The sequence below is a fragment of the Halichoerus grypus genome, chromosome 7 (assembly GCF_964656455.1).
Source record: "Halichoerus grypus chromosome 7, mHalGry1.hap1.1, whole genome shotgun sequence".
Taxonomy (NCBI): domain Eukaryota; kingdom Metazoa; phylum Chordata; class Mammalia; order Carnivora; family Phocidae; genus Halichoerus; species Halichoerus grypus.
In genome coordinates, this window is record NC_135718.1 from 87,011,505 (window position 1) to 87,032,454 (window position 20,950).

The window sequence follows — 20,950 nt, forward strand, 5'->3', positions numbered from 1 at the left end:
CAGCACCGTGAACGCACCGAACACCAGACAACCCACCCCTGAGACAGTACATTTGACGGTATGTATACTGTACCACCATGTTCTAGAAAAAGGCTATTGTCTGTCACCCACTTGCTATCAAAACATTTCAATTTCTCCTGGAAAAAAGTCAACTATCAGATTCTACATGAGATCCTATACAAGGCTAGGAATCCTATAAAAATAATCTTTACCGGGGCGCCTGGGTGGCTCAGTTGGTTAAGCGACTGCCTTCGGCTCAGGTCACGATCCTGGAGTCCCTGCATCGAGTCCCGCATCGGGCTCCCTGCTCAGCAGGGAGTCTGCTTCTCCCTCTGACCCTCCCCCCTCTCATGCTCTCTCTCTCTCTCATTCTCTCTCTCAAATAAATAAATAAAATATTTAAAATAATAATAATAATAATAATCTTTATCAAGGAAGGGATTCTTATACCAACTTCTGGACCTGTACTTTTAAAGAAACAAATAAAGCTCTGATGTTCCGATTACTTAACTTGAATTTTTCAGCAAAAATGTATTCGTTTTTGAGTAAACAGTAACAAAACAAAAACACAAATACAATACAAAGCAAAAATATAAAATCCTTTCTTTGAACACGAGCATTTCAGTGTAATGTCTACGTGAGAACAGAAAGACCTCCAAGGCCATAAAGTAACCAACTAGAAAAAGCAAGGAAAATCATCTTTAAATGTCTGTTTTAAAAAGAAACCTTGCGAAAGAGCCCCAAACCACTTCTCTCCGATTACAAAATGAGCATGTGGTGCAGAGGGACACAGAATACCAATTTCCAATACCCTGTACTGACTGACAATGCTTGTTGCTGGGCAACAAGAGCCCACAGGCTGGAAACTGCACAGAACTCCTTTTCTCCACTTGCCAAGCCACAGTTAACCCCATCGCCGCTGAGGAAGGACTACGACCAACACCGCAGCCTCCTGGTATAAAGTCTAAAGCCACAGAACCACAAGCCCAAATCCCAGCCCATTTCCATCTTGAGAGCAACTGAGATGCCCTTACTATGCGGGTTCCCTACCTAGGAGAAAAAGCCGCTGCCCACTGGACACATTTCTTTGAAAAGCATCATCTGCAAAAGTTGGTTTAAAAAAAAAAAAATCCTAGGTAATAACATACCGACACATCTTTTGTTTTCGTAATTTAAAAGAAGGCCCTTGAGTGTTTCAGATTATTTTCTAAAAATCGTAATTTATGAACAAGGGCTGTAATTTTCTAACTTAAATTTTTTCTGACTGAAAATGTTATTTGAACTATTTTTAAGTACTCTCTATACAGGTAACTAGTAACATTTCATAAAACTTTTCTTTTACAGAATTCTACTTCATCCAAAGACCAAAACATAAAAGTTTGTCATTACTCTTGCCATGGCTTTAAACACGTTCACTGTTCTGGGATTTCCCCATTTCTTTTGCACAATGGCTGCCATGCTACCTTAGAAACAGATTAAATACCAGATAAACTTCCAGTGGCTCTCAAACTTTTCAAAGACAAGAAGGCCGTTTAAAGTCATGACTTGTACTTTTAACGTATGTTGACTGAGAAAATGTGATTGAAAAGCACTTTGGGCGCCACATGGGTGGCGCAGTCGGTTAAGCGACCGCCTCTTGATTTCAGCTCAGGTCATGGTCTCAGGGTCGTGGGATAGAGCCCCACCTCCGGCTCTGTACTCAGGGGGAGTCTGCTCAAGATTCTCTGTCCCTCTGCCCCTCCCTCTCTCTCTTTCTAAAAAAAATTATATATAAAAGCATTCTGAATTTACTGTCTTTGAAATTAATCTGCATAATATGTTAAGAGCATGTACAAATATACTTGAAATAGGATGCATGTGAATTGAAGGTTGGCAGCTTTGGATTACAGACAAAGCTTGGTGCACACAGGTGTACAGGTGCTCTGTGAAATAATCTTACAGCTGCCCCCAGAGCCCACAAATGGGAAGTCATTAATCTATCAGACAAGTTCGAATCATTCTGAAGACCTAGGGTAAAGTGCCCATAGGTTTGGAAGTGAGGCACTCCCAGACTTGGGTCCAGGATCCGCTGCTTGCTGGCCATGCATGCTCTCTCTCGTGTTCTCTCTCTCTCTCTCGGACCAGGGCATCGCCGAGGGTAATCCCCCCCCGCCCCAACCAGTATCACTCCTTTACCTGTCCTTCAGAGACTTACAAAATCTGGCCCCCCTGCCACACTGCCCATAACTTCCTTCCTGCACAAACTCCAAGATGAGAGCAGAGACAGCACTGGATGTGATCTTAAGGATAGGACATCAAATGTGAGAAGCAGCACTGGAAGGTAAAAAAAATTACAGGCCATATAAAGTCTCAGGAGCAAGGTCTTTGAAATTATGCAGGACTTTGATTTGAAGCCCAGCTGTCATTCACCAACCACGTGACTAAGCCCAGGCTTCCTCCATGGTAAGTGACGACACCAATCCCACGGCTTATCCTAATCCGTTATATAAAGTGATTCACGGGATGCACTTAGCAAGTCGCCTGGCCTGCCCTTAAATGTGCAACAAATAGTAGCTTTTACGCATATCACAGATCGACTTACTTTACAGAAGGAGAGAACATTAAAAGTTGTCATATGTCACTGGCTGGCCCACTTGGTTTGTACCCAGCGTGAGCAAAGGTTCGCCTCGGAGACACTGTACCTCTAGCCAGGGACTCATGCCCTGTGCCCGGCATGTATCGGGCTTCCTGATCAGCGAGGGAAACTCATCAAGTCTTTGGGACACAAAAGTTAATCGTGAAAAGATCTTTAAAAACAATGAGCTAAGTTTATGTTAAATACTTGCACTGAACTAACAATGAGGTATAACAATTTCTTTCAATGGGTTTTTTTTTTTTAATTTCAGTTATGTTAAAAATCAAAAGCTGGTGGTTTTTCATCTTCATGGAGTTCCTAACTTAGAAATGGGATTATATCAACCGATTCTCAGGACAGATTTTCTTTTTTGAATTCTATTTACAAGTTGTGGTTATGTTACCAAACTAAAGTCTAAATAAGCAAACAGATGTGTCTTTTATAATAAAAGTAAGGAACAGCAGAAAAATCACTTTTCACTTAAACACAAAACACTTAAATGTTTTAAATGTCGAGTTTTTTTTAGTTTTTCAAAATTGTTCAGTAGTTCCTGACATTATAGAATTTAGGGCAATAGTTCTTGACTGGGGTGACCTTTCCCCCATGCACCATTTGAGGCTGTCTGAAGACATCCCTGGTTGTCGCCACTGGGGAAGGCTGCGGTGAGCTCACTGGGGAAGGCTGGGGTGAGCTACTGGCATCTATGGGCAGCAGCTGGGGCAGCCCCCACAACATAGAAACATCAATAAAGCCTGATTTAGAGGTTGGGATTCACAGTGCAGAAAAAAATACTAACCTTTCTTTCAAAACGACTAGAAATATCCAGTTTTCCCAGCATCATCAGTTGAAAAGATTATCCTTTCCCCATCGAATGGTCTTGGCACCCCTGTCAAAAGTCAACTGACTACAAATGTGCAAATTTCACTTCTGGGCGCTCTGTCCAGTTCCACTGGTGTGCTGGGTCATATTCATGCCAGCACCACACTGCTTGATCACTACAGCTTTGTGGGAAGTTCTGAAATCAGCAAGTCGGAGTCTTCCAACTCTGCTCTTTTTCAAGAATGTTTTGACTATTCTGGGTCCCTTGAAATTCCATCTGAATTTTAGGGTGGGCTTCTCTATTTCTGCAAAAAAAAAATGCCACTGGGATTTTGACAGAGATTATACTGAATCTGTAGACTATTGTGGGTAGTACTGTCATCTTAACATTAAGTCTTTAATCCATGCACAGAGCTCTGTTCATTTAATTAGGTCTTTAATTTCTTTCGGCAATATTTTATAGTTGTCAGTATACAAGTCTTTTGCTTCCTTGCTTAAATTTATCCCTAGGTATTTTATCCTTTGAGAGAGTAGTGTAAATGGAGCTGCTTTCTTATTTTCCTTTTCAGATTGTTCACTGCTGGTGATAGAAACACAACTGATTTCTGTGTGTTAATCTCATGCCCTGCAATTTTGCTGAATTTATTTCCTAGTTCTGGTAGCCCTTATATACGTTTTGCATGGCTTTCTATTTAACGTGTGCATATGCATGCCTTCCTCTGTATCTGTCATCTGGGGCAGTTAGCTGATCAAAGGGAGACAGGAAGGAGACCAAAGCTGTGGCCCATACCCCAGTGGGAAACTCAGACAGGAAATGATGTTGAAGTTCTAGCCCCCCCTACCCTCCGTACCTCAGAATGTGAGCTTACTTGAAAACAGGATCATTAGAGATGTAATCAGTAACAGTGAGGTCACACTGAGGTAGGCCGGGCCCTTTAATCCAATAGGACCAGTCTCCTTAAAAGAGGAAAACACCACGTGAAGACAGAGACACACAGGGAAAGATGGCCATATGCCCACAGAAGCAGAAACTGACTGATGCATTTATAGAAGCCAAGGAATGCCAAGGACTGCCAGCAAACACCAGAAGCTGAAGAGGCAAGGAAGGAATTCTGCCCCAAGACTGTAACATAAAAATCCCGAGTTTCCAGCCTACTGGCCTGCCCTACAAAGTTCAGATGCAAGATCAACTCGTCTGAGTTTCCAGCCTGCCTTACAGAGTTCAGACGTCTCAGGCCCCTTCACCATGAATCAATTCCAAACAGCCATCAGTAAAGGGAAAGAGTAGATTTGGAGATCACAAAAAATAAACTGCCTGCTTCATAATTGTACCCATGATCTGCATAAAAACATCACCGATTTTAGTACTTTGTACAGATCCAAATACAACTGCACCAATTAATCAGTTAAAAGGAAGAGAAGTGCTGATTGGGTGACAGGATACCTATTTGTATAAGGTTTCCAGGCAGAAAAAATATAGACTTGATGTGTTGTCCTTATACTTTCAAGTATATGACATATTAACATTTACATATGAAAATTTTTTATCCAAATATTACACCATGACACCCTCACTTTGTCACTTATTCATACCTTTACACGTCACTTGATCACAGGGGTATAAAAACATGCTGTGTTAGACCCAAAATTGTTCAAAGTACTGTCTTAATACCTTTGAAAATCACGACTCAGCTAAAGAATTACAATGGGAAGGCCTAGAGCAATCAATAATCATGAGTTTAGTTTTCAAATTTATCTTTTATTTTTTATTATTACTTTTTTTTTAGATTTTATTTATTTGACAGAGAGACACAGCGAGAGAGGGAACACAAGCAGGGGGAGTGGGAGAGGGAGAAGCAGGCTCCCCGCCGAGCAGGGAGCCCGAAGCGGGGCTCGATCCCAGGACCCTGGGATCATGACCTGAGCCGAAGGCAGAGGCTTAATGACTGAGCCACCCAGGCACCCCTCAAATTTATTTTTTAAAAGTTACTGGAAGTCCCTGATGATACCCAGCATGTTACAAAGCGCCTAGGGCAATGCACCTGAGTCAAAGCTTACCTTTAATTTTTTGAGGGAAAACCTGTGCCTGGAGTACCAAATGCTCTGGAAGGTGACAGATGCTAGCGGTTCAATAAGGGAGTGATCACTAAAGACAAAGCGGAAGAGAAAGCTGAAGCAAGAGACTGAGCGGGCACCCAGACAACTTTCCGGAAGATGGAACAGAAGGAACAAGACCAAAATCCCATGGGCACCTTTGGGGAACCACAGACAGATCATTCTGAAATGAATGCCTGGCACGGAGAACATGGCGGCAGGTCTGTGGAGGTGCCCGAAGGCCCGCCCGGTGGAGACGTCCTGCCTGCGGGCCCCAGGTACAGGTCAAGGTTCTCAGGAGCAAGTGTGGGGCACTGCGGCCATGCAGCACCTGAGCATCAGGACGGGAAGGTCGAGGAGGAGACCTGAAGGCTCCAACCGGGGACACAGGGAGGCTGGTTCCCCGTGACGCAGACGATGGTTCCACAGTTCAGGGCTCTGCTTTTCAATCTGATGCGGCCTCCTAACACATTTTAAACATCATTTTAAAATACCAGTTCTCTAAGAGTTCCCTGCTCTTAAGAGTGCCTAAAAACAGAAGTCTTTCATATTCGAAGTTAAAGAAAAAAGGCCAAAGAACATTCAGAAGCCTAAACTTATTAAAATGAAAGTAAAGGTACAACACAAAGAAAACAATAACTAGAATACACCAAATCCATAAATCCTCTAAATGCACTATGGGGAACTGCAAAACATGGCAATGGATTGTTAATCTCATTTTGCACAGGAAGACTCTGAGACCTGGACAGCCAAGGGAAGGTCTCACAGCCAGTAAAGAGCAGAATGGCTTCGAAACCAAAGAGGATTTTGTTAAACTTGACTATCTCTTCCCAAAATGAAAACACCCTGAAAAACTTCCATATCCAAAGGAATATAAAAAGATGACAGAGAGATTTTCCTTAAAGTAGATGATCTGAACAAAATAACAGACAAGTGTAACAAAATACTAAAGCAACACAAAATAATGCTGTTGATCTGCTGTAAGTAAAAAGCATACTACAAGAGGGACACCTGGGTCGCTCAGTCGTTAAGCATCTGCCTTCGGCTCAGGTCATGATCCCAGGGTCCTGGGATCGGGCCCCGCATCGGGCTCCCTGCTCAGCGGGAAGCCTGCTTCTCTCCCACTCCCCCTGCTTGTGTTCCCTCTCTCGCTGTGTCTCTCTGTCAAATAAATAAAATCTTAAAAAAAAAAAAAAGCATACAAGGGAAAATTTTTAAGTATTATCTGCAGATGACATTTTGAAAGAAATCAAACACAAATATATGAAAAGATCTCTACCCTTGTGATACCATATACCACTCCTCAAAGCTTGCGAAAAGCGATTAATGGCTACTTTCCCAACTAAACTACAAGCACCAGGGAATGCATGTCTATGCACATCTTTACCTTTTTATTTTTTTTTTTAAAGATTTTATTTATTTATTTGAGAGAGAGAGACACAGCGAGAGAGGGAACACAAGCAGGGGGAGTGGGAGAGGGAGAAGCAAGCTTCCCATGGAGCAGGGAGCCCAATGCAGGGCTCGATCCCAGGACCCTGGGATCATGACCTGAGCCGAAGGCAGACGCCCAACGACTGAGCCACCCAGGCGCCCCACATCTTTACCTTTATAAAGTGGTTTCTGAGGATGTATCTTACAGGGCCACATCACTAACTGTGTGATCACAGAGGAAGAAGAATCACACAGGAATTGTGCATGTAGACCAGGACCCATCTTAATTCTAACAGTGGAGGGAGGCCACTGAAGCGTGTTACACAGGAGATGAGCTGACCACACGTGAACTGCAGAAAGAGCTGACTACTGCAGACAGCAGACTGGATGGAACAGAGCCATACAATAGCGAATCCACATCTATAAAAACGTAATACAGGACAAAATAGGTCCGGGGTCCTGATAGGATGCATTGCCAGACTCCAACAAAATGCCAGGTTGCCCAGCAACACAAAAGGAACCCTAACACAGAAACATCCACTAATGAACTCACCATTTTTGACATCGGTCCCCATCAGATATCTGTGCCAGGTGGCACCGGCCCCTGTCGGTCCATTTCCCCTCTGCCCCGTCAGTCTTTGAGTGACTGGCACGGGCTTCAGTGACAAAGCAACGCAATGCAAACCATGTACAAGTTGGAAGTGCGAGCCTTCAAGAAGTCACTAAAAACAAGGAGAACCGTTTCCAACCAGTGGCAAAACCACAACAATGAAAATCTGAGAGGGACCCTGATGGGACAGGAAGGCGAGGGAAGTTACCAGGCGGGAAGCATGCGCTGTATCCTCACCTGGCTGGTGGCTACAGAGACGGCACATACAGTAAAAACCCATCAAGCTGTATGGACATTTATAACGAATACATTCAGCTGTACGTAAATTACACCTTTGGGGGCGATGACAAGAGATGATCCTCCTCCCTCCAAGAATGACGGGGTCTGAATGTGAATCCAGCCTGGGGCAGAGACCAAAGACCAGGAGCCGTGCGGGGAGCCAGGCACCGGCTCTGCCTCTGGACTCCCAACTACAGGTCAGTAAACGTGAATGTTTAAATACATTCAGTCTGTTACTTGCAGCTGAAAGCATTTTAACAGATACAACCAGTGAATAATTGGAGAAAGCTAACAGAGATGAGGTAACAGGAGGTCAAAGGAAATAACTGGAAATCAAGGTAAACCCCCGGCCTTACCAGCGGAGCCCTTGAGTATTCTGGCAAAATGACTCTCTTTGGGATTATACTAAAAAAGTCTATCACAACAGGAGGAGTATAGTCCATCCTATCTTACAATTTTTAAAGAAAAATGATGTAAAAACAAGCAACTAACACTTGCTTCATTCTTGTTCCATTCTAAGAATTTAACACAGTTGCAACCATAGCAAGAATGTTTTCATAATTTTGTTTCATTTTTCAAGATTAAAGCCAAATAAGGCCTTATCTCCCAAGCCCAGCTATCTCTGAAGTGTCACTCAATCTATTCTAGGTCTATTCCTTCTACATGGCCTTGCTCTTGGACCAATTATTTCCAGAAAATAAAGAACCCTCAGATGATGAGATCACAAAGAAAATAAATCATTCACTCACACATCAACATTTTAGAAAACTCAAATACCCACTTCAGTTCACACAAGTTAACCAGAACAGAGAGGCCCCAGGGCACACTGGTTAACAGTGTGAGCTCCAGAACCAGCCGGCCGGGACAGGACCCCAGGTCCACTGGTTACTAGCAGGTGACCCTGGGCAAGTCGCTTAGCCCTCTGCAGCTCAGGGTCCTCATCCACAAAATAACAACAGCTCCTACTACCTTACAAGTTATTAGAAAAGTATCAAGTAATACGTAAAGTATTTCAGGCAATGAGTACTCAATAACTGTTAGCGATTAGATTTCAAAATCTAAGAAAACCAAAGAATATAAATGCCAACGTTGGAATTAAGTTCTTAGCAAGGGAAAAACTTCTTTAAAATCCCAGGCATTATGTTTAAATACAAGTGCATATATTTTAAGTAAAAAATAAGACAACCAAATATGGGAACAGATGTTGTACTAGCAGTGTAAACGAGCTAGAAGTTGAACTTCTAAATATAGAACTTTTTTAAAGGTAGCACATCAAACCTATTGAACTAGAAACTACGTGATGCTGCACCTTCCTAGAGCTGATGTGAAAAATCTGAATACGGAAAGAGAAAGAATGGAAAACTTGGTATTATCAAAGGGTCAATTCTGTCCTCTACCCATTATTAACCCATTAACTTAGCACAATTCAAACTAAAACCCCAACAGATTTGCAGATATACCTTTTCTTTTTTTATTTCATTTCTGTTTTAACTGATTAAATAATTCTACGACTAATCTAGAAGAATGCACTAAATGAAAAAGTAAATAAAATTTTGAAAATCCTAAGAAAATGAACAGTAACTTCTGTTAGTAGACATTAAAATATATTCTAAACTTGGAGTCACTGAACCGTGAGGAAACAGCACAGAATTAGATAATTGAGTCCAGATCCAGAAGCCAGTATTTATGGAAACCCAGGACACACGAACATGGCATTTCAAACCAATGCGAAAAGGTGGGTTAGTCAACAAAAGATACTGACAGATGACCAAACACTCAATATTTAGCTTGAGGCTAACCTAATCTCTCCCACCTGACATCACAATAAATTGCAGGTGGCTTACACTAAAACAAATGAAACCATCAAAGGAAAAGAAAACGTAGGGGCGTACACATACAACTTCCCACTGGAGAAGGCGTGACACCAAAGGCAGAAACAATCAAGGCAAGGACGAACAGAGGTGACATGACAAATGGTAGTGCTTCTACACCAAAACAAGAAAAACTAAAAGACATGGTGACAAGTCTCCTCCCCCGCAGACCCAGGAGACAAAGGAACAGGTTGTGGGCTGAGGTCTGACAAGAGCTTGCGCACTAAGACCGCCACTTCTAAGTGAGAGACAGACAGACGCATGGCGGAGCCCAGCCAAGGGATGAAAACGCACCAGCAGCAGGTGCGCCCGGCCCGCTCACACACGTTCTACTAGGCAACTGATCTACCTGCACAATGAAGGGCTCCTTGTTAACGACAGAATAAATCACTGCAGGAAAGACTGAACATCCCACAGGGAAAACAGACAATTCGCACAAAAACAGAACTGTCCCATAATCACGTGAGGAAATGTTCAACTCTCCCAGTAACCAAGGAAATACAAATCAAAACACTGAGGGGCGCCCGGCTGGCTCAGACAGCGGCACGCGCGACTCTTGATCTCGGGGTCAGGAGTTCGAGCCCCACGCTGGGTGTAGAGATGACTTAAAAGAAACTTAAAAAACAAAACACTGAGATAACACCTTTCGCCTACACATTGGCAAAGATTACAAATGTTGATAATGCCCTAAATTGGCCAGAATGTCAGACCACGGGCACTCTTCATCTGCTGCTGCTGATCTGGTAATGTGTATCCAAAACTAACAAAATTCCCTTTGGTCTGGTAAACTCATTTCATTTACTATTCACTTGAATATTTATTGTGTACTTACAGAGGCCCGTGCTGGGAACTAGGGATACAGCTGGATCAGGACTTTAATAATTAGGGTTTCATTCTAAGAGTACGAAGATGCCCCTGAAGGCTTTAGCAAGGAATAACAGCAGCTGATGGCCACCTTGAAGATCATTCTAACTGCTTCGCGGACAACGGAGCGGGGGAGACAAGAATGGAAACGAGGAGACACTAAACATGAGGGGTGCCTAGCCGGCTCAGTTGGAGAAGCGTGCAACTCCTGATCTTGGGATTTTAAGTTCAAGCCCCACGTTGGGTGTAGAGATCACTTAGAAATAAATCTTGGGATGCCCGGGTGGCTCAGTCAGTGAAGTGTCTGCCTTCAGCTCAGGTCATGATCTCAGGGTCCTGGGATCGAGTCCTTGCATCGGGCTCCCTGCTCAGCGGGGGAGTCTGCTTCTCCCTCTCCTGCTGCCCCTCCTCCCTGCTCGTGCTCTCTCTCTGACAAATAAAATCTTAAAAAAAAAAAATCGAACATGTGCACAAAGACATATAACCAAAGATGTTTATAGCAATGCTTTCATAATAACAAAAATAATGAAAAAAAAAGAACCCTAGAAGTCCATCCCCTAAGATATAAATTAAGTAGATTAAGGTCATCCAAAGCATAGTGAAAATACTGTGCAGTCACTTAAAATTACACAGCTCAGGATTCAGTGACAAGGATTACGTTGAAAGGCGCCAATTACACACCATATAATGTAGTATAACTTCACTTATAAACAGTATGATCTCACTTTTACTTAAAACATACACACACACAAACACGTTTATGGCTGCATATGTGCATTATAAAAAGCCTAGAAAGCTACAAATCAAAACAGCAAAATTCTAGATGGTCTGGGTTTGATTATTAACATCTTTATACTTTCCATACCTTCTAAAATCCACATAAAACCTGTACTGGAAGTTTATAATGGAAGCAAAAAAAAGTCACTAAAACACAACACTGATCAGACATTTATTTGGACAATAGTAATTGGTTTGTTCTCTCAAAATACTACAAATACAACGATTAAAGAGATTACAAAGTCATAAGAGTAACTCAAGGTTTTAAATTAAAACTTGTGATTCATGAATTGTTAAATGGTTAAAAACTGACCTGTCCCAGTCTGCTTGCAACACTGGTCTAAGAGGAGGTGGAAGCCAGGGAGGAGGGGAAGGGTCATCTCAGGGCTGCAGGACAATGCAGGACAAACACAGAAACCACAGAAAGATCCCCCACCACACCTGCACTCCCCTGAGATCTGACCTACAGGGCTATTCATTCGATCACACTCGTGCTCTGCGGTTCTCGAGGAAGCTTCTTCCTGACCGAGTTGACGAGGGTAACACGGAAACCAAAAGCACAGAAGACTGAGGGCCACCCCCCCCACAGTGACAAGTAGTCATTTTTGGACTTCATGCCATGAGATGCACCGGTTACCGAGACCAGAAGTTCTAGAAGGCCTTCAGCCCTGAAAAAGTCTTCAGCCCTGTTTAAAAATGTCAAGACAAAACTTTCTCTGGTGTTGAAGGATACTGTAGACACACCCAAGAAAACTCACCAGCAGACTACACAGTTTTCCTCGGATTCTCATGGATTTGCTTCGTGAACTCTCCGTGACCTCAGCCATCCGTACCAGAGCGAGGGCTCCAAAGTCGCTCAGGCCCCCCAAGGGCACCCCACCAAGGTCTTCCCCAGAGCACTCCCTCCTGCCTGGCTGCCCACAGACAAAAGCCCAGCGGTTCGGTCTTCAATCTCTCTTCCCCAGAAAATAGGAAGATTAGTCCAAAGCTGACAAGATGTCAGAAACCATGTGAAGCGAATGGTACCATCTATTCTAGTGAAGAAGTGAAAAGAACAACCCAAGGATGAGGGAGTAGGGCTGAACTAGAACTCATACCACAAAATTCACCGTTTGAAAGGATCAAATTTAGGCCCCCCTAAATTCAGTGGGCCGTGCAACTGTCACACCGTTCAATTCCAGAACATTTTCATCCCCGAAGAGAGAAACCCCGTGCATACCCACAAAAGCAGCCACTTCCCTCTCCGCCCTCCGTCTCCCGCTCGGGCCCTGGCAACCGCTCATCTTCTCGCCGTCTCTCCACGACGCGCCCCTGCCGGACACCTCCTCCTGCTGGAGCCCAACCACATGTGGCCTTTTTGTCTGACTTCCTCCTCCTGGCAGGTTTTCACCCACTCCCTGGGTTCCTCTGGACGGTCAAATATGACTCCCTCGCGTGGACACACCACGTGTGGAGGAGCCACTCGGCACTCAGTGACCATCTGGGTTGTCTCCACTCTCTGACTCTTCCGGATAATGCTGCTGTGGACATCCGTGGACCAGCTTCTCTGGCATCTACACCTGGGAGTGTAACTGCTGGGTCCACAGCGACTCTATGTTTCACTTTTTAAGGAAATGCCGAGCTGTGCTCTAACGCAGCTGTACCATTTTACAGGGTTTTTCACATTGTTAAAAACCGAAGAGACGTCAGACTTTCATAGAAATAAAGGATTAGCTCCTCTCAAGTCCGTTTTATGGGCCGAGTGTCATGCCAGGGTTTTATATAATTTCTGATTTAGTTTTGCCAACAATTCTTTTTTTTTTCTTTTTTTTTTTTTTTTTTTTAAAGATTTTATTTATTTGACAGAGAGACACAGCGAGAGAAGGAACAAGGCAGGGGGAGTGGAGAGGGAGAAGCAGGCTTCCCGCTGAGCAGAGAGCCCGATGCGGGGCTCGATCCCAGGACCCCAGGATCATGACCTGAGCCGAAGGCAGACGCTTAACGACTGAGCCACCCAGGCGCCCCTTGCCAACAATTCTATAATGCAAAAAGCATCTCCATCTTACAGAAGATCTCAAACTAGAACTTACTCAAAAACCAACTAATTGGTAAATGTCAAAACAGAACCCAAACTCAGGCTGACTTCAAAGCCTGTCCACTTCACCCTCTGCCATGCCCACCTGTACACTCAGATACCTGGACACTGCTTCCCACCAAAATGGTTCTTTGGAAAATCTACATGTTAATTAAATTTATTAGAATCATTATAAAACAGAAGCTTACCCATGTACAGAAATTTCTAGAACATATGAGGTCTCCTGCATAAATCAGCTCCCTCATTTATTTTCTTTAACAAATAACATTTACGTGTAGAGTTACTTAGAACCTATCTACAGACCGCCTAAATGTTACACAGATGAGCTTCTTCCATCAAAGTTCTACCAATGACAAGACAAAAAAAAAATCTGGGTACCTTCTGCTACAGACTGAATTGTGCCCCCCAAAATTCGTAGGCTGAAGCCCTAACCCCCAATGTGACTCTATTTGGATATGGGATTTTTAGGAGGTAATTAAGATTAAATGAGGTCATAAGGGTGGGGCCCTAAATCCATAGGACTGGTGACCTTATAGGAAGAGGAAAAGAGATCTCTGATCTATGTCTCGGCCACGCGGCAACACGCAGGAAGGCAGTTTGCCACAGGTAACGGGAGCCCTACCAGAGCCTGGCCACACTGGCACCTTGAAGTTTCTGTGGTTCGAGCCACCCAGTCTATGGTATTTTCTGTTGTGGAAGGGCTGAGCTAAGAAATACATCTTCTTCGTGAGTATCAGAAACTATCCAATTATTGGCATTTTAAGCACTGGTAAAAATCAAAACAAAGGAGGCACTAAGTGCAGCAGAAACAAGCTAACCCAAGGGACACACAAAAGCTTTTTGCTCAAAAACTGTTGCAACTCCCATGATCGAAGACACTGAAAAACAGGAATGTACTGAGACAGTGCAGGACCCCGGGATCCTCCAAAGGGCTTTGCAGTTAGACAAACCAGAGTCTCACTCTTTGGGCCATTTCCGAGCTTTGTGTTTGAGTAAGACACAAACTCTACGGCTATTCGTGTGGTCCAGATAGTGGCTTTTGTTTGAATTAAATTAACATTGATTTACATGCCACACACTATGATATACCCTTTAGTACCCAGCACAGCTTAAAGAATGTTACAGGTGCGGGCACCTGGGTGGCTCAGTTGGTTAAGCGACTGCCTTCGGCTCAGGTCATGATCCTGGAGTCCCTGGATCGAGTCCCGCATCGGGCTCCCTGCTCGGCAGGGGGTCTGCTTCTCCCTCTGACCCTAACCCCTCTCATGCTCTCTGTCTCTCATTCTCTCTCTCAAATAAATAAATAAAATCTTAAAAAAAAAAAAAAAAAAGAATGTTACAGGTGCTCCAAAATTGGTGGTTGTTACTGCCAGCGAACAGATTCTGGAAAATACTACCCCGGCCAAAGCCAAACACTGACACGAGCACCCTCCATTTGCCAAATATTTTACCGATACCGTAAATATAAAAATGCAATCCCTGCCCTCAAGGAGCTTACAGTGAAAAAGGACAGATAGCTCCAGAAATTTATAAAACAATGTAATAAATGCAAAAGCAAAAAAAAAAAAAAAAATAGAGTATGTGGGACCAGAGGGGAATGGCTGGGAGGTAGATAAATCTGGGACTACATCCCAGATGGTTGACAAAGAATTCCCTTCTTGCTTTCTATTCCAGAGAGCTTCCTAAGCCTTTACTTGGGGAACCAGCTACTGAGGTGCAGCTCAGCTCAGACTCTCTCCTTTAACTGTTACCTACACTCAATCCCATCCAACAGTTGGGGGGGAGGTCTGATTTAAATGACACAGAAAGAGTTTACTTCTCTTCCTCTCCCACGACCACATAAAAATTGAAATCACATTTTCCCAAATCCTTCTTACATCCATAATAAAGACTGGGTGTTTTACAAGTTATACAATCACCCTAGATTTAAGCTGTGTGTAGGGTAAGGAACCAAAACCATCAGTATGGGATGTCATTTCTTCTAGACCAGCCACATGGGTAGGTCTGCCTAGGTAGTTTGCTTATTCCAACTGGGCTAGCAAGGTATCCAAAACCTTGAATACTGTGCAAACCTCAGTAAATTTTCTCCATTAACCCAAACTGTGGTCAAGATTTAGTCACTTAATATAACATCTAAAACACAAACAGAAGCCTGAATACAAAGCCCTGGCATTTCCGCAAAAATGCAAATTTGGCTCCAAATAAACCTCTGTGGGTAAGTCAGACACCCAACCACGACAGTGTAAGTGAAGATCAGTGAGAACAGAGACACTAGGATTTGCACCCCTTCATGGATATCCCACTTGACACGTGTCACAACAATCCTGTGAAATAATAGCATATCCCCATTTTTACCAGTTTGCTCAATTAACGAGCAAATCCTGAATCTTCTGAGCCCTGATCGTACGACACTCTAAAATGTGTATTAAGCTTATTATTACTATAAAGGACGGTAACAAAAATCATAATAAGTCTTTCAAAGGTTCTAAATATCCACAGAGGAAGGAAACAGTAAAAGATTAGTTTCCTGCCTTATGAAATAAGAAGGCCAGACTGGATCAGGTGATCACAGAAGGAGCATGCCAGGAAACCGTCCCACCACCATTCTCTGGGACCGCACGTCCCAAACAAACCCTGATGCTGGGGATAGCACGCACTCTTTCCCACCAAGCCCAGAAATGCATTTATGTCTGTATCAACAAGAGAGCCACTACCAAGAGAAGACGAGCAAAATGTAACCTACTTACCATCCCTGAACTAGAAGAGGCCCAGAAAGGTAAAGCAGACTACCCAAAAGTTATATATATAACTAGTCTAAGACAGAGCTGAGCTCCGAAACAAGAGGAGCAACGTTACTGTAGGCGGCTATACAGCATGCAAGCATCTTCTCTTCCACGATCATGTGACCCCCACTACCCAGTCAATAACCATCCCCATTTTTACATAGTTTAAGATCAGTGAAATCATGGGATTAACTCCAGGTCCTCCAGCTACCCGTGGCTTGGATGAACCCTTACAACCCCAGCTCACCTTTTCTTTCTAAGGTGAGAAAGACACAAAGCAGTGAAGAGAAGCGTGGACCATTTACATATAATATGGACCCATGAATGTCAACCCAAAACTCTTCTGAGCTCTTCTTACCCACAAGCCTACATGCAATTGTGTTACATCACACAAGCTCCTCCTTGCATAAAAAAAGATCTTGGGGGGCGCCTGGGTGGCTCAGTTGTTAAGCATCTGCCCTCGGCTCAGGTCATGACCCCAGGGTCCTGGGATTGAGCCCCGCATCGGGCTCCCTGCTCCGCGGGAAGCCTGCTTCTCCCTCTCCCCTCCCTCTGCTTGTGCTCCCTCTCTCGCTGTGTCTCTCTCTGTCAAATAAATAAATAAAATCTTAAAAAAAAAAAAAAAAAGATCTTGGAGCGCCTGGGTGGCTCAGTCAGTTAAGCACCCTCCGACTCTTGATTTCAGCTCAGGTCATGATCTCAAGGTGGTGGGATCAGCCCTGCATTGGGCTCTGTGCTCAGTGGGTAGTCGGAGTCTGCTTGAGATTCTCTCCCTCTCCTTCTGCCCCGCCCCCTGCTTGTGTGTTCTCTAAAATAAATAACTTTTTTTTTTTAATAAATAAATCTTTAGGGGCGCCTGGGTGGCTCAGTCGGTTAAGCGTCTGCCTTCGGCTCAGGTCATGATCCCAGAGTCCTGGGATCGAGTCCCACGTTCCAGCTCCGGGCTCAGATGGGAGCCTGCTTCTCCCTCTCCCACTCTCCCGCTTTTGTTCCTGCTCTCGCTCTCTGTCAAATAAATAAATAAAGTCTTTAAAAAATAAATAATATTTAACCAACTAGTTAAAAAAAAGCAATCATTTAAAAGGCCTACACTCGGGGCGCCTGGGTGGCTCAGTCGGTTAAGCGGCTGCCTTCAGCTCAGGTCATGATCCTGGAGTCCCGGGATCGAGTCCTGCATCGGGCTCCCTGCTCAGTGGGGAGTCTGCTTCTCCCTCTGACCCTCCCCTCTCTCATGCTCTCTGTCTCATTCTCTCTCTCAAATAAATAAATTAAAAAAAAAAAATATTTAAAAGGCCTACACTCTATTAATATTACATATGTACATACCTACCTCCAACACAAATCATCTTATACTTTTGAAATATTACAGAAATGAAAAATAGTAAAACCAAGAAGCTGGATGTTATAGTAACAAAACTACCAGTTTTTTGGGCCTCTGTCTTCTCGCTGTCTTGTCTAAGGAAATACACTTTCTCAACTCTTAAAGCATCTTCTTTAAACAAAGTATTAGCCAGTAATTCCATATACAGCTTTTTATATGTGTAGAATGCCTTTAAGATTGTCTCAAGAATGTAAACCATTATCCAGTCCCCTTCTGCCTGGGAATATTACACCCACTGAGCCTGCGATTCCTGAAATTGAAGTCATCTGAGAGATCTTATCACAAATACTTAAATGGCAACATATTCATCATATCCTCTCTTCGGAACTCTGACCAACTTAATGGAAATTCCTGCCCATGCATTCCTATTTCTGGATGCACTTTAAACCATCAGTACCCCTTAACACAAAGACTCAATTTAATACTGTAATACTTATGTCCTACTGTACTTAAAAGCATCATTGAGATGAAATCAAATATTAATATAACCTGAAAAGCCCTTTCTTAAGCACCAAAATATCCCAAAGCTTTTTGCATCCGGCACAAGAACCTTTTACTTCCACACCAAAGCAGCCTACTTTCCCGGGGATCTAAGGAAACGTGTACACAGGAGTTGCACAAACCACCTACCAAATAATCCAATGCCTACCAAGTGAAAAGCTGATCCTCTTTTGTGCTCTTCAATTATTCAGAATTCGCCTACAAAGGATCCCTGTGGACTACCTGAATGAACCTTTCAGACCTGTGAACCATGTTTTGCTTTTATGCTACCAGAAAGCATCAGTATGATCCTCCCTCTCCAAATTTAGTAAGGAACAGAGCAGTAAGCTTAGAAATTACAAATTACTCGGCATTAGAAAAGGAACTTTTAAGTGAAGACATAATTTACCTGTAACAGCCTAGCAACTACACAGGACAGTGATCAAACCTCACTGAACACCCAAAACTTCACCTTTTTTTTTTTTTTTTTTTTTGGTTCATAACCTCTGAATCAGAAAGCTTTATGATTTTATTTTAAAATACCCCAATTTTTGCTGTTCTACATTTCTCAATGTTGAGATAAATTTACCCCAAATTTGGAAAAAAAACAAACAAACAAAACAAAACCTTGTAACTTCTGGTCTGCAAGACTCCCTACAGCACTGAGTCTTTAAAACAGATCAACAATACATGGTCTTAGAAGATATAACGTTACATATGTTTTATTACAGTTCCTGCGTTTTCAAGGACATCAGTACCCAGATTAAAAAAAAAATAACAACAACAACAAACATGCTCAAACCCATGGTTCAAGTTTTTCCAGCCATATCTTACAGAGATTATGCGTTTTGGTCTGCACGCCGTAATTACATTTTAAACTGATCCATTACATTTTAAAATAAGTTGTGTGGAATGACTAAGGGAAAGGGGTCACTTACAGACACGGCATTAAACACATTTTTAAGGCCAACAAATGAGGGTTTGTAACTTGGAATCAAAGAAAACAGCATTCAAATTCCCAGAAAGCTGAAGCGAAAAACACAGCCATGCCACACAAAAACATATTTAAAAATAAAAATGGTAAAGTGTTCAAGCTTGATAGAAAAAAACAAAGAAAACCAGCGTTTCAAATGGAAACTACTCCAATTGGGAAAGAATCCCAATGACATGACATTTTCTCGCCAAAGCGAAGGCATCTGAAGGCTCTATCGCTGAAATCTCATTGTATGGCGTTATGAAGGTCTTGGCAGCGGCTGGCCAGGAATCTCCAAAACAAAGGGGCCTCGGCCGCAAGGGCAGCGAGAAACCACCTCCCCCACGAGGCCGGCGCGCAGGCCCCCGCGGGACCCCCGGCGGCGGCACCCGGAGGCCGGTGCGCCCCGAGCCCTGCGCCAGCCCCCGGGGCGCGGAGAGCGCGGCGCATCCCCGCGCAGCCTCTCCCACGAACAGGGCAGGCCGAGGGGAAGCGCAGCTCCGCGCGGCTCCCGGCGCGGCCGCCGCAACCCCGCGTCCCGACGGCACGCTGGCGCCTCGACTCCGGGGCGGCCCCGCGGACAACCAGAGGGGAGCGGCCGCTGCAGTGCCTCGCGGTCGCCCCGGACGCCAGCGCGCCCTCCAGACGCAGGCCCGCGCCGCGCCCGCGCCCCCGCCCCGCCGGCGCCCGGTCACCTTCCAGCAGCGCTCGGCGCCCACCGCGCCGCGGCACCCACTGCCGCACACTCGGGGCTCCCAAACTTTTCTGCCCCCGCCCCGTCCCCCCCACCCCCGGTTCCAGCCGGGATGAAGGCGCACGACTCCTCACCTCCGCCCGGAACAATACCCGTCTCCCAGCAACGCGCACGCAGGAGCCCGCGACCCCCTCCCCATCCCCATCCCCGGGCCGGGCCGAGGCGCGCGGGCGGGGGAGGGGACCGGCCGAGCAGGGCCTCGGGGACGGCAGGCGGCGCCGCGACGAGACCCAGCGCCGGGCCGCGGCGGGTGCGGAGCGAGGCCCGAGGGACAAAGGGACGGAAGCGCCGAGGCCGGGCGGCGCCCGCCGGGGGTGGGGGCCTCCGCGGGGTCGCGGCGCCCGCCGCACAATGGCCCGCCGCCCCCGCCCGCGCCCTCACCTCATGGTGCCGGCGGCCCGCGGCTCCCCGGCGGCCGGGGACGCGGGGGGCGCGAGCCGGGGCCTCTCCTCCGGGGGCGGGGACGCGGCTGGCGGACGGCGGACGGCGGCCGGCGCGCGGCTCCTCCTCCGGCGGCCGGCGCTACACCATGTCCCCACACAAAGCGGCGGCGCCGGCCGAGCGCTGAGGCTGCGAGGGCGGGGGCCGAGGCGGGCGGGCCGCCGGCTGTGCGTCGTCGTCCTGCGGGAGCGCCCAACCGCTCTGGGAGGGAGCCCGCCGGCGGGCCGAGTGCAGGCGGCGCCGCAGCCGCGCAGGAGAGCCGCGAGCGCCGCGCGGGGCCGGGGAGGCGGGGCGCGCGGCCGGGGAGCACGCAGACGCCGCCCTCGCTCCCGCCCCGCCCCCTCCCCTCCTACTCCTCCTCCCCGCCCTCTCACCCCCCGGGCGGGGGCGGGGGCGGGGCGGGGCGGGGCGGGGGGCGCGCGGCGAGGGGCGGGGCGGCAGCGCCCCCGCGTCGGCCGCCGAGACCCGCGGGCCTGCGGAGCGCTCGGCGGAGTCCTTTTGTGGCTTCGGGCCCGCCACCTGCGCTCTCCCGCGCCCGGGCTGCGGGGCGCTGCGGGGGCTGCGGGCTCCCCGGCGGGTGCCTGGGCGGGGGCGGGGCGCCTAATCGCCACCCGGGGGCCGCGTTGTCCTCCGGGGCCGCCCGCGCGCCGCTCCAGCCGGGAGACACGCGCACCGGGGGCGGGCATGACCTCATCGCCGAGCGCA

General features: G+C 46.1%; 1 protein-coding gene across 11 annotated transcripts in view; it reads right to left on the reverse strand.

Annotated features, from left to right (window-relative positions):
* ENAH (ENAH actin regulator) overlaps window positions 1–20,572 on the reverse strand; it is a 136,208-nt gene extending 115,636 nt beyond the window's left edge. For 2 of the 11 annotated variants that reach the window (XM_078077841.1, XM_036068920.2), the window contains exon 1: window positions 19,879–20,051. In XM_078077841.1, the coding sequence (XP_077933967.1) occupies window positions 19,879–19,949 (71 nt within the window). In that variant the 5' untranslated portion in view covers window positions 19,950–20,051. Of the gene's footprint in view, window positions 1–19,878; window positions 20,056–20,185 lie in introns of those variants that run through there. The other 9 variants (XM_036068928.2, XM_036068929.2, XM_078077842.1 and 6 more) reach the window with 8 other exon arrangements.
* Between the last annotated feature and the right edge of the window lie 378 nt (window positions 20,573–20,950).